The sequence below is a fragment of the Protopterus annectens genome, chromosome 14.part0, assembly GCF_019279795.1.
Source record: "Protopterus annectens isolate FY-2018-M chromosome 14.part0, PAN1.0, whole genome shotgun sequence".
NCBI lineage: Eukaryota > Metazoa > Chordata > Ceratodontiformes > Protopteridae > Protopterus > Protopterus annectens.
The window spans coordinates 962346486-962359835 of NC_056748.1; the positions used below are offsets into that span (position 1 = coordinate 962346486).

The 13350-nt window shown below is 36.9% G+C and overlaps 1 protein-coding gene across 2 annotated transcripts in view; it reads left to right on the plus strand.

Moving 5' to 3' along the window:
• Positions 1–13350, plus strand: part of LOC122789364 (rho GTPase-activating protein 22-like) — a 1062881-nt gene that overhangs the window by 785463 nt on the left and 264068 nt on the right. For both annotated transcript variants that reach the window (XM_044056754.1, XM_044056753.1), the window contains exon 5: positions 3471–3592. In XM_044056754.1, the coding sequence (XP_043912689.1) occupies positions 3471–3592 (122 nt within the window). The remainder of the gene's footprint in view (positions 1–3470; positions 3593–13350) is intronic.

Consider the following 13350-nt stretch of genomic DNA (forward strand, 5'->3'; position numbering starts at 1 on the left):
ATTTCCAGTATTAAACCTGCTCATCTTATAACAAATAGCAAACTGAAGTATCCAAAAGTTTTCATACTCAATTAAATGTATTTAAATGTATTAGAGGTCGAGCATGCCATTTTTGCATGATATATAACACATTCCTGCATAGCCTGAGCTGTACTTAAGTTCTCAACATTGATAAAAATCCCTGTGGTGGCATTAACAGAAGTTCAAGTTTTTGTGCAAATCATTTCATTAGAACTCAATGAGCTTGTCAAGTTTTAACTAATGTCGAGAAGCCCTGAAGCAGTAAACACACACACACACACACACACACACACACACACACACACACACACACACACACACACACACACATAAAATGCTATTACAGATACTTAACAAGCATTGCAGTAATTCAGTTCCACTTTTACAATGCAAATCATATTTATATAGAATTAATTAATTGATTAATCATTGGTGAGGTATGAGGTTTCATGATCCAGACTACACAGCAAAATAAAACAAACAAAACAAAAAAAATATCTATTTGCAGTTATAATAACGTTTAAACAAATTTAGAGAAAAAAAGTTCAAAACTTTTTTAATAGCAGGTGCATTATTTTTGAGGAAAACTAATTATTTATAAGCAATGAGGAATACTAAGAAAAAGAATGTACCATGACACAGAGTAGAATTTTATCATTCTTAACACAATACATAAAGACTGTTGGAACATTAATGAACATCCTAAGGCATTTTTACAAAAAAGGCTTTGCTGGATGTAAGGAAAATATATATTGTCTCTATAATTCCTACACTAATAGAAAATAATTAAGAAACAACTAAGTCAATGTAAAATCTAACCAAACTCATTTACAGCTTGTAGAGGAAGCTGATTACAAGCTGCTGGGGAAGACTTTAAGGCCTTTCTGTCCATTGTAAGTTCAAAGGAAAGCTTCATGATGGTGAGCGAGAGTTCCGCAGTCCTGAGATCTTAGAGGATGCGTATTAAGTTTTAAGTTTGCAACAGTAATCCATATGCAAGAACTTAAATGTGAAGGAAGACAAAAATAAAATAACTGTAATAATAACAGTTAGCCATCTGATCTTTTGTAGAGATAGACAGTGGTATTCCCAGCTGACAGTAGGGTAAATAAATTGAAATTATTTTCATTTAGACTGCCTTCGATGATATGGATGCTTACCTCAGTTAACTGGAACAGTCTTAAATATTCTGTCTGAATTCTATTCTTTCCATATTTGGAGCAAAGCAGAAAGTAAAAGTAAAAGATATATGCAGGAGGTGCTAACAAATGAATTACAAGAAAATGGTGATGGGGAAAATGAAAACAAAATGTTGAGGGGGGTTTTGTTGCTAGAGAAACAAGACTCAGGGCTGGCATCCAATATTTTGTGAAAATCAGTGTTACTTATACTGGTTATTTAATGTTTAAATACCTGTAGGTGGGGATGCAAGGCAGTGAATCATTCTTAATAAATTATTCAGACTCAGCAGACTTTGAAAACTGAATTCCAACTTTTGACATTATGCAAAAATTCATTAAGTTACTTATTTATTCAGTTGTGTACAGGACAGGTACAGCTTTACTGAATATTTACTGTGGGATTGATAAGATTCTGTAAAGATAAAAGATCCCGCTTCTCTTTTTTCAGGTTAGTAAAATACATTTTTTGAGACTTTAGAATTTGTAAATCTGGATTTGGTGTTTTACTTTTGAACCAAAAATTTTTGACAACTGTAATTTGCCTAACCTGTTTTAGACATCCTTTATGAATTTACTTTTGTGTACCAGTTATTAAGTCAATGAAAAGTGTTATTACAGAAATTTGCATGCATACAATAAATAAGGAATATAGTCTGTAAACTATGCTTTCACTATTGTACTGAATTTCTGTTTATTTACTATTTCCTCCTCAGACATACTGTGTTTATATAGGGAATACAAATTTAGTCACCTCATAATTCTAAGGAACCATATAATGAGCTCTGCATCAAAATAAGTGGTACTTACTGAAAAAAAGTCAGTTTTATAAAATTCATTACACAGTCAAGTTCATAGGTTCATAAGTGTTTAGTAGGCTAATGACAACAAGGGCCTTTTTAAGCCTAGCTATGCATCACAAATCTCTGACAAGTTCTGATACCCTTGATAAGTTTAAGCATGGGCTTGGGAGATGAACCATTTACAAGTTACCTGTGTCCATTAGAAACATAGATGCCAAACCAGCAATGAATTTCTGGTTTCCCATCCAATTGTCCAAGTTGCACTTGAATTGGGTTAGGGAGGAACTCTGCTTCACATAGATAGAGAGTCTTTTCCATAGACAGAGTAGTCTCTGAGATACATACCTATCTCTCTAGCAGGTCCTATTTATTTCGCAGGCAAGGTTTAAGTCTTTAGTGGTGCTGTTTATTTTGTGGATATGCAGGAGGCCTATCAGAGTAGGGTCTGACAATGTCCTGTATGCTAGGCATAGATCTCCCCACAAAAGTCTGTAGGAGACAGAATACAGAGATAGGGCCATGAGGTGATATGCATATGACATACAACAGTGTGGTGCCTGCAAAGAAGACTCTTATACCATATATATGTTTGTATAAAATCTAGTTAAATAATTAGTCCAGAGGAAGTAGTAGCACGTGTGGCTGTATTCACTTGGTTATAAAAAAATACCTTGGTCAACAGATGGCAACTGAATGAAAGAGGGGGTCAACTTCCATGAGGAAAATTTACTTCATCCTAAGAAGCATATGTTCCCACGTGAAACTGTGAATGGTCCCAAAGCAGAATACCAGGAGAAGTGGTTTTCTTAGACAATGTGTATTATGGACTACTACTTGAATAATAGCCACGTTCTACGGATGAGCATCACAATGTATAAAACTGTGTGATCAAACAGAGTATGTGCCAGGTCACATCAGTCATCTCACTAGGGTTGCTGTTTGCTTTGTGGGACTTAGTTTGCATCATCTCCATCAGAGGATAGACTGACAGCACTGTTATAACAAAGACAATAAGTGGGGTGGACTTAGGGTTTATCTAATGAATATCTGAGTTATGGGGGAGTATAAGAATCATGTCAGGATTGCATCTGATGCCTGAGTAATTTTTAGATATAAGTAGAGATATCTGTTGCAGAATTGCAGAAAATATGCTTAAACTTTCCAAATGAGCAACAAAAAACACTTATCTAAATTAATGATTTTATTTTTTCCTTCTAGAACAATTATGTGCTTGTTTATGTGTACATGTGTGCACCCACATATTCCAGTAAATAATGAATTTTTAATATTTATAAAATCTGAGGTCATCCTCAATAAGAGACTACCAACAGATATAGACTTACTGAATGTAGGAACAATCTGCTAGTTTCTGAAGGGACTCTACTGCTAGACTTCTGTATCATAAGATATTAGAAAACTTTTTGAAGAAAAGTAGGAACTTAATGCTATGTTTTCTTTGCTCCTTAAGGTTCCTTGATGAAGTGCAGGCACATTCAAGTGAAAATAAAATGAGTGTCCAAAACCTTGCAACAGTTTTTGGGCCAAACATATTGCGTCCAAAGATGGAAGATCCATTAACCATCATGGAAGGTAATATTTCCATCCATCATCATTCTTCTTGTTTCTTCTGTTAAACTCCACCATGGGCAAACACGTAATGATAAAAACAGAAACTTCAGATAATAGCATTATGTAACATTTATATTCAAAGATAAAAGAAAACATTGTAATGATTTGCATGTAGACTATGCAATTTCTGTAATGCTATAATGAAAATGTATTTATTTATTGATCAATTGAAATTTATTGACATTTGATTTCAGGGAAAGTCTGACTGGGAAGAAGCCCATTTTCAGTAGAGGACTGGAAAGAAAAGCTCCAAATTATTACAAAACATTTAAGAATAATAATTTTACAATCTTCAAAAATAAGAGGAAAACATTTGCAGTTTAAATAATTATAACAAATTAGACATAATATAAAAACATTGGTTAAGAATCAATATAAGTTATATGATAATCATTTAATATTTAGAGACATTTAGACAGTTTGTTGAGAAATTAAAGGTAAGTTAGTCTACTACAAACAGGAATTGCAATATGAAGTGAGGGAAAAACAGGTTTATTGTATATTTAAAGACAAAGTCAGGGAAGATAATTTGATAGCAGTAAGGAAGTAATTAAAGAAGTTAGCATAAGGTGGTATAAAGACAGAGAAGGTACTTGTTCACATTTGTGGATATAGTTTATACTGGTTTTGAACAAGAACAAAGCCAGATTTTAGCTAGGAAGTCTTTCAGAATGATTTTTAAAGATGGGAGGGAGGGTATTGACCTGATGGATACAGGTTCATAGGTTCATAGGTTCATAGTTTAGTACTAAGCTAACTGCCCTTGCGAGCCATTTTAAGCTTAGCCAATTATCCCTTGTGAGACTCAAACCCTGCACCTTGCGTTTGTAAGGCAAACACCTTAGCCATTAAGCCACCCTCCCAACCCTGATTTGAACTCATGACCCCTGGTTTACAAGACCAGTGCTCTAACCCCTGAGCTACAGGTAAGGAGTTCCAGGGCTTAGCAACCTTGTATGAGTACAGACAATACTCAGCAGATTTGCTAAGTTTGCAGACAGGCAGGAGTTTTTGGTCATTGGATTGCAATGACCAATTGGGAACATAGTTGTGCAGAATGTTTTTTAGTGCTGGACAGGCAGATGGAAGCTGTATAATTTTATAGGTGGTAAGAAGCTATCTATATGTTAGTTAATGAGGCATTTCTAATCAATTTAATTTTTTAGTGCTATACAGTGGTGGGTTCTGAAAGGGGTATTTGCTGCAAATTTAGCAACTTTGTTAAAGCATTGTTCAAGTTTTAATTTTTGTGAAGCCTATTTAGTCATTGCTTTGGGATACTAAGTGATGTATAATAAATTAAAGAGCAATGAAGTCTATGTTAAGATTAGTACAATTACTGTTGTGGTACTGAGCATCTATCTTTACAGTATGAACACATTTTTTGCAGCACTGAATATTTGCACTATTAACTCTGGCTCCATTTCTCAGTTTCATTATCAAATCAATGATCCACATTGCATTGAAACTCAGCACACCAAAAATAAATCAAGAGAACATCATAGAATTATTCAAACACTTAAAATAAGCAACTAACACACAGAGTAAATTATTTTTGTATAGGGCAACCATCTGCATCCTCTGTATGTGGGGGGACTGTGCCCCTGTAACTTTAGATATACTGCCTAAGATTACTCAACAGTGGGGAGAATTAATAAATCTCTCTCCCACCTGTATGTCAATCTCAGAAACCTGCCTTCTGGGCCATCACCACATAGTGTAAGTGAAACATCCATTGCCACTTACTAACCCACAAAAAGAATTACTCACCCATACAGTAAAAACAGATCACACTGAGAAAATCACTTTGTGAAATGTGAATCACTGAAGTTAATTGAAAGAGCATTGAACAAAGTATGCAACAATTCAACAAAATATGCAGACTAACAAAGCATGCCATTGTTTACACTTAAGCGTTTTGTCTTTACTCAAATAATAAAGGCTTCATCAGAAAAGTAAACTTTTCATTATGCACACACAAACACATATATTTTTAAATAGATATAGATAGATATAGATTATATATGTCCGTGTGTTAATAGATGAGTTGTGATCATTTTTATAGTAGATCAAACATTTAACAACTCGCACAGTATCATGCATGCCCAATACAAGGCACATTCTGTCCAACACCAACACAAAGATAACACAGTCATACACTACACATATACCAGCAAAATAAAACAAGTCCAAATCAGTAGATTTTTTTTCACGCAAGGTATCTCTCCTGTATCTCTCCTGCTGATTATATATACCAATTCCAAGATGACAAAACAGCAGGGAAAGGCCATATTCCATTCCCTGCTGTACCACGGTCTCATTCAGATAACATCCCAGCTCCTATCAGTCCCTGAAATATTTATTACACTACTAACAAGGTATCCTGGCACATTTTGACAAGCGCCACTTTCACAAGTGTAATGTTAATGAAGTGTGTTTTGTTTGATAGAGTGTGACAATTTCCATGTACTGGGTCATTGGTCATCTAAATAGAATCCATATATATGTATGGCAGTCAATATTGTTGACTGTTTCTTTTATCAGTAGGCTATAAAGCTGTCACAACATATTGAAATCACACTGGACCAATGTGTGCTATTGTGGACTGTTTTGCTGACCATAGCACACCATTGCAGAATTCCTTTTGGTATAAGTTATCTGACTGTAGAGAGAAAGAGAGAGAGAGAGAGAGAGAGAGTGTGTATGTATTTAAATATAAGCAATGAGGTATGGAGGTAAACCCTCCAAATAAAGCATATTTTGTTTTTGTTGATACTGTACACTGTTGTATCATTTCTTTCTATTTACTGGTATTGGCGTTTGAGGAGTACAGTGCTGCTACTGAAGTTGTGGCAACTGTATGTGAGTTTGTGCCACTCACTACTTATGGCTTACTGATTTTAGTGGGAATGGGACAAATGTGTGTAGTAAAAGCCAATATTGGTTATTTAGTAAACATCCTCATTGGCATGGTAAGTGTGACTGGTTTTGAGCTCAGTGTATTGCAACAGTCAAACTGAGCACTGTGTCCCTGTTTTGCAATAGCCTTACTGGTAAAAACTCTTATTTGTTTGCAATTAAATTACTACGACTCTTCTACTTCCAGTAATAAAAACATACCATCAATATTTCAATGATTTAGTAACAAATAAACATTTCAGGTGAATTATTGTGCACCTTTAGGCATTACTAATGTACTGTTTGGTCTCGTTTCTTTACAGCTAATGTAAATAAGTCCAGAATACATCTGAAAATCTCTTTTGTATATATTCTTAAAATAACATTGATGTTGTAGCTTTCACCTAGAAACTTCTTCAGACCACTAGCACAGGATAAGCATCATATCCATTTCCAGTGGGAAATAATGTCCAGTTTCTGTGAAACAGAATATGTAAGACAGTATATTTTGCTAATGAGGGTGTTAACTACATAAACACCATTGTCAATTACTAGAAACCCTGCCCCCTTCAGATCTGCCCCCAGTCCCACTACCAATCAACAATTCATGACATGTTCCTCCCTTACACTTAACCCTGATTGAATAATATAAATTGAACCAGACAAATACACTGATCAGAAAATTCTGCTGTTATAGAAACACTGTTTATTTTTAGTGAAAGTACTAATTGAACTATTGCATATTTGGATGTGTTTTTTTTTTCAATAAAATGGTGGATGAAGGAAAGAAAAAATGACACATTGGAACTCATTCTCAAAAAGGATTGATAAAACGTTTGCCCTTAAAGTAGACAAATATCTCTTCTGCAGGGTTGTTTAAAATTGTCTTAGAAAATAGGTTTTCCTTTCAAACTGTAATATCTCACAATTTCTGTTAATAAGCATGTAAGATTACTGATAAAGCACAACACTCCTGTTCTTCACCATAACCATTAAAAATGCAATATAGTATAAAAATAAGCTGAGCGTCTTATTCAGACTGCCTTTTTCTTCTGATCTATAGAAGATTCAAACCATGTCTCCAAACTACCATGAAGAAAATATTCATCATAGTTGCCTTCTTTTCTCTGGGAACAAGGCAAAACACCCATACGTTACTACCATACCTTGATAAACTAGACCTGATTAAATATTTTTTACAATATGAAAGATACAGTTTCCATGTATTATTACCCATATCTTAATTTTTCCAAAACTTTTAGCTAGCACTATCTCCATTTCATAGCTGAAAAGGCAACACTCGACCGAGAAATACTTTTTTTCCTATAACTGTTTTGTCAAGGCTTCCTGTTAGTCCATATCATACAGTCTTTCTTTCATTAAACAATAAACCTATCCTAGCCACCTCAGTGTTAATCATTTCAAAACATTTTCCAAACTAATCCAAATATGAAAACAATACATTTACCTCATTCTCATTATAAATTTACCTTCCCCCTAAAATTTCTTGGTCCTCCCTCTTGCAGCTTTTTAAACACTCCCTTAATACTTCTTCTGTTTGTTCCCAGTTAAGGGTCACCACAGTGGATCACCTGTCTGCTCGTGATTGGCAGTGGAGTTTTATGGTGTCAAGTTGCCAGCCCAGTACCCAACCTTCCACAGAACGCACACACATGCACTCATGCCTATGGCCAATTTAGAGTGTCCAATCCACCTACAGCATGTCTTTGGGAGAAAACTGGAGCATCTGGAGGAAACCCATGTGACCATAGGGAGGACGTGCAGACTCCGCACAGAAGACACCCCAACCAAGGATCAAACCAGAGAACCTCTTGCTGTGAGGTGACAACTCTAACTGCTGCACTACCACAACTGCCCTTTAAACACTCCCTTAATACTATGGTCAGGAAATAAAGGGCTTAAAGGACAAGTTGATTTATACCAGCCCTACCTGATATACTGTTAACCATCCAACCATTCATCATTGACCACACCTTTCCCGTCAAATAACTATATGTCTTTCTTTTCCAGACTATCTAGCCTTTTTCTGTTTATCAGCCTCTCAAGCTTAAGAGCCAAACTATTTATATGCTCAGTGTGATAACAAATCCCTCACTTACCTGAAGCAAATATATTCCTTTAACATAGTCATATTTATCTTATGACAAATCTTTTTCTGTTTAACAGCTTTTGCTACTTTGTCTTATACCCACCCATCTAACCGCCTTTCAATAACTTTTGATAAAATATGATCATTTTTTTAGCATCGCTGAAGTCTCCTATTTCCATGGTCATTCTTGCTTCCTTTTCCTTTATCTATCAGTTTTACTATTCCTTTGTGCAGCATTGTTTCACCACAACACTGTTATGCAGCTGTTCATGAAGGACTTTAGCCATAATACTCAGTTGTTATGACTTTAAACTCTTGCAGTAACCATATTTTAGTCTATATATATCTGGACAATATTAAACTCTGGCTTGAAGAGCAACTCTCTGTCTCTCTCTCTCTCTTCCTTATATTTCTGAACACTAGTTTTCTTAACTCTGCCTTAACCTGCCTATCCTTTATCAAATTTTGTCTCTCATTTTTAGTGTTGTAAAGCAGTATAAAGGCTGCACCATGAACATCTCTGACCTTTTTATGGGGAATGAATGAGCAGTAATGGCAGTTGCTAGACTGTCAGCAGATGTAAGGGACATGAGAAAAAATCAAAACATGGTTAAATATCCTCTCTTCCCCTTCACAAAAAATCTTTGCTTTTCAACCAAGTCTTGGAGACTGGTTTCTGATGACCTCTTTAGAGGTCCTTAACCATAACTGTTCCTTAAGCATTGGTTTTAAACCTCCTAAGGCTGTCAGTTTTGATGAGTAGTTTGGTAATATGGTGTGTTGGACTGCAGCAACTTGGAGATTGGCTTCTGATGACCTCTTTTGAGGTCCTTAGTCTTAACTGTTCATTAAAGTCTGTAACTTACATGTTGTTGCATGAAACAGGTCTTTCTCTGATTTAAGAATCAGAACGTTCCTTCCATAATCTATAGGTCTAGGATATGCATTAACCTTTTTATAATACCCATTTTTATGTTTATAGCCTTTACCTTTACATTTTTAATATACTTTACATATGCTCATCTTTCAAGACGCCCATAAGGCTATCTAGGAGCTACATGATTTAACCATAGCACTGTAATCATCATCATCATCATCACCCCCTTTTTTCCATTTTTTGAAATGGGGTTGGGGTGTTGTGTCAACAGATATCATCTTTCACTGTTCAGTGCTACTCTCCAAAGTTCTTCGACACTCATGCGTGACTGTTGCAGGTCTTCTCTCATACAATCCATCCACCTCTTTGCTGGACACCCTTATTTCCTCTTGCTTTCTTCCTGTCTGTCCCAAATCATCTTCAGCATATTGATTTCTGCTTTACAACACATGTGCCTGAACAACTGTTCTCTTTGACTTCTGATTTTATGTTCTTCACCTGTACCACAGTGTGCACCTTACCACCTGTCTCAGGCACTTCATCTTCATCACCTCTAGCAACTGCTGTGCCTTTACTGCCTAGGTTTCTATGCCATGCAGTATTACTGGTCACGTCACAGTTTTTTGTACAATTTACTTTTCAGCTTCTTTGGCATTGTTCTGTCATACACTACACCTGACACACTGTGCCAGTTGGCTGCTGCCCCTCTGATTGTAGCTTTGACCTCCTCATTCAGACTTTCTTTCACCTCAGCCATTCCTCCCAAATACCTGAAGCTGTTAACCCATTCCACTGTTTTCCCTTCTATCTCAATATCTTCTTCCGATTTCCCCATTTGGTGCCATTACAACAGTCTTATCTCTTCTCAGTTTCAACCCATGTGCCTTTATTTTTGCATTCCATTCCCTTATCCTTTGTTGAAGTTCTTGCTCAGAGTCTGTCTGTAAAGCCAAATCATCTGCATACAAAAAAAACTTTTTGTTGATCTGTCCCCTTCAGCCTGTTTGCTAATGTAATCCGTCACCAGAATGAACAGCAGTGGGCTCAGAGTTGAACCCTGATGCACACCTACTCCCACTTGGAACTCTTCTATGAGACCAAATACTTCTGGGATTTTGAATCACTACAGAACTGCCAAAATCAGTTTTCTTTGGACCTTGTCATATACTTTCTCTAAGTCTAGGAATACCCATTTTGAATATTTTCTCATTTCTAGCTTCTTCTCAATTATCTGTCTCAATGCAAACACTGGATCAGTTGTGCTGCATCCTGATGTGAATCTGAACTGTTTGTCTCCCATCTTCTTTTCTATTACTTTTGATTATTCTGTGTACAGCACAATATCTTTCAAGTACCCCTTAAATAGTTCCTCTGCTGACTTAAAAATACTTGTACAACCTAACATGCTTTCCTCTGTTCTAGGATGTCTATTCTAAGCAAATTATGACTTATAAGACAATGTTTTCTATCAACATACTGCCTAGCCCTGTCTGTGTAATGTTATTTGGGGCATTTTGCAGGCACCCTTTTGTTTTTGGATATCAGACTTGATTTTATGCTCTGTGTTTCTAAAATAAAGACAAACAATCCCTTTATGATGTACTGTCATGGTTAGAAAAGACAGAAACATAGCAAATCTACAGCTAGTGGGGTTTGGCTTTAGCATCTTGAATGTACCCATAAAGACTAAAAAAGTCATGAGCAAGTAGAGGCCATGTAGTTGAACCACTGATATGTCCTTAAGCTCTCATTTGCATATATCGCATGGGCCTTCACTACAGGGGATTTAAGGTATTATACAGTAAAGACTCTTGCTTGGCTGCACTGGATCCTTCTTGCAGTTGTTACTGAATGGTTTGTCTCTGTGAATTTTTATACCCCTTGTTTTTCATATATAGATAGATAGATAGATGGTTCCTCTGCATTGTGTCGAACATCCATTTGGTCAACAAACACAGCTGGTGGTGTTAAATTGTGATGGTATGGATAGCTGAGCAGTCCAAATGTTGCTGTTATGTTTTATCAAGACATGAGTGGGTTTGGAGAGTTTGAAAGTGTTTATGTATGTGTTTGTGAGTTAGGGTTAGTGTAAGGGTAGGGGATAGGTGAGGGATAGGTGTATGTGATTGTGGGTTTTAGAGTTACGGTCAGGATTAAATAAGGGGATAGATTTCATGTTGTTAGTGTGCGTTTATGTGTGTGACTTTGTCTTGTCTAGTGTTAATGTTACAGGAAGGCACCATTAGGGTTAAGGTTAGCACCCATTACTAAGACGGTGCAAGGAGACAGAACCCCACTCCTTCCTCAGTAATGGGTGCTAACCTAATGCTGCCTTTCTTCTGTGATGGTTACCAAACTGTTTTTCAGATAAGTGCCCCATTGGAGTTTCTCCTTATCTTTTTCTTTAGTATTGATTGGTTTCATGTCATCCAGACATGGAAAAATGTCAGTGTGGGGGGCAGATTTCCCCATAAAGACAATCACAATCAGTGCATCTTTTGTTTGGGTGCTTCACACGATACGCATGTCCCATCTCCCAAGCTTTTATCCCTAAGACCTATGTAGTCATCTCTCCTCCTTATCTATTTACCTGGAAAACCAACATCTCAAGGTGTTGACTCATGGTGCTATGACAGAGTCTTCCATTCCAAGGGTCAGCCATCTGCCAACAAGAAGGTCAAAAAACATTGGCCTAATGTGACTGCTGTCCAACTTCCCCTGGATGTCTCTCTCATGGCTAGTGAAAGCCTGGAGGATCATCTGGTTGTTGCTGTGGGGTCCTCTACCACGACCCTTTTGGAGGCTAGCATGGGCCTTACTTCTTACATGTCCTTGAAGGTTTTTCATGCATTTGCTGCAAACATTGAGGGGGAACCTCAGATGATTATATCTGAGGGACCAAGGGGAGGATTCTGCAGATTTTAGTGAGGGAGGTGATTCCTACTACACTTATTGAATGACGCCAATGGTCTGACCCTCCTAGGGTGTTTCATGAGGACATTCCACAAAAAAAGAAACAGAAAACCAGCATCTTTCACCTGCAGTAAAAGATCCCCAACATGAATAGCAGGATTTTACTCAGGGGTTGTTTAATGCTTTAATGGCTTTAGAGTCTCCTCAACAGGTGTCTATACCTGTCACTTCCTGGTCTTCCACTCCTCTTAAAAGACTCAGGGAAACTAGATTCCTCTAAAGAGGATCAAGACTCTGTGGAAGAGTCCTTAACTTATTTTTCCCAAATCTCTCTCCCCTTGGATTATGTTTCAGAGGAAGAGGATTCTATTAGTTTCGATTATCCTTTGGAGAAATTCTGTTTTGGGGACACTGTTACCCATATGATGGAATTTTTTACTGGGATTGCTTTCAAGTTTCTCATATCCAGAAGAGGTATTGTGAGCTTCTTCATATGCAGTGTCCCAAACCTTCTGCTGTTCCCCCTGTTCCAGCTGCCTTCTTGGATACTTTCTTAGCAGCTTCCATGGCCACTGATTCTTAGCCTGCAGTTCCGAAGAAACCTGATGGATTTTACAAGGTGCCTGATGAATGTAAATTCTTGTATAAATGCCCTTCTGCTGATCCTTTTGTAGTGTCTGTCTCTTTGGACAAACCATCCAAGCTTTTGCCCTCTGCCAAACTGCTTTCCTCAGACAAGGATAGTAGGGCTATGGAGAGTCTAGGCAAGAATATTTATACTGCAACTACCTTATCCTTTATGGCCATTAACTCATATGACTTGGTATGTTTTGGTCTTCCTTTCTCAGGTTTCTCAGGTGACTTCTGATCTCCCTGACTCTGAGGGTTGGGTTCCACCTCTCAAATTGCCCGCCATTCTAT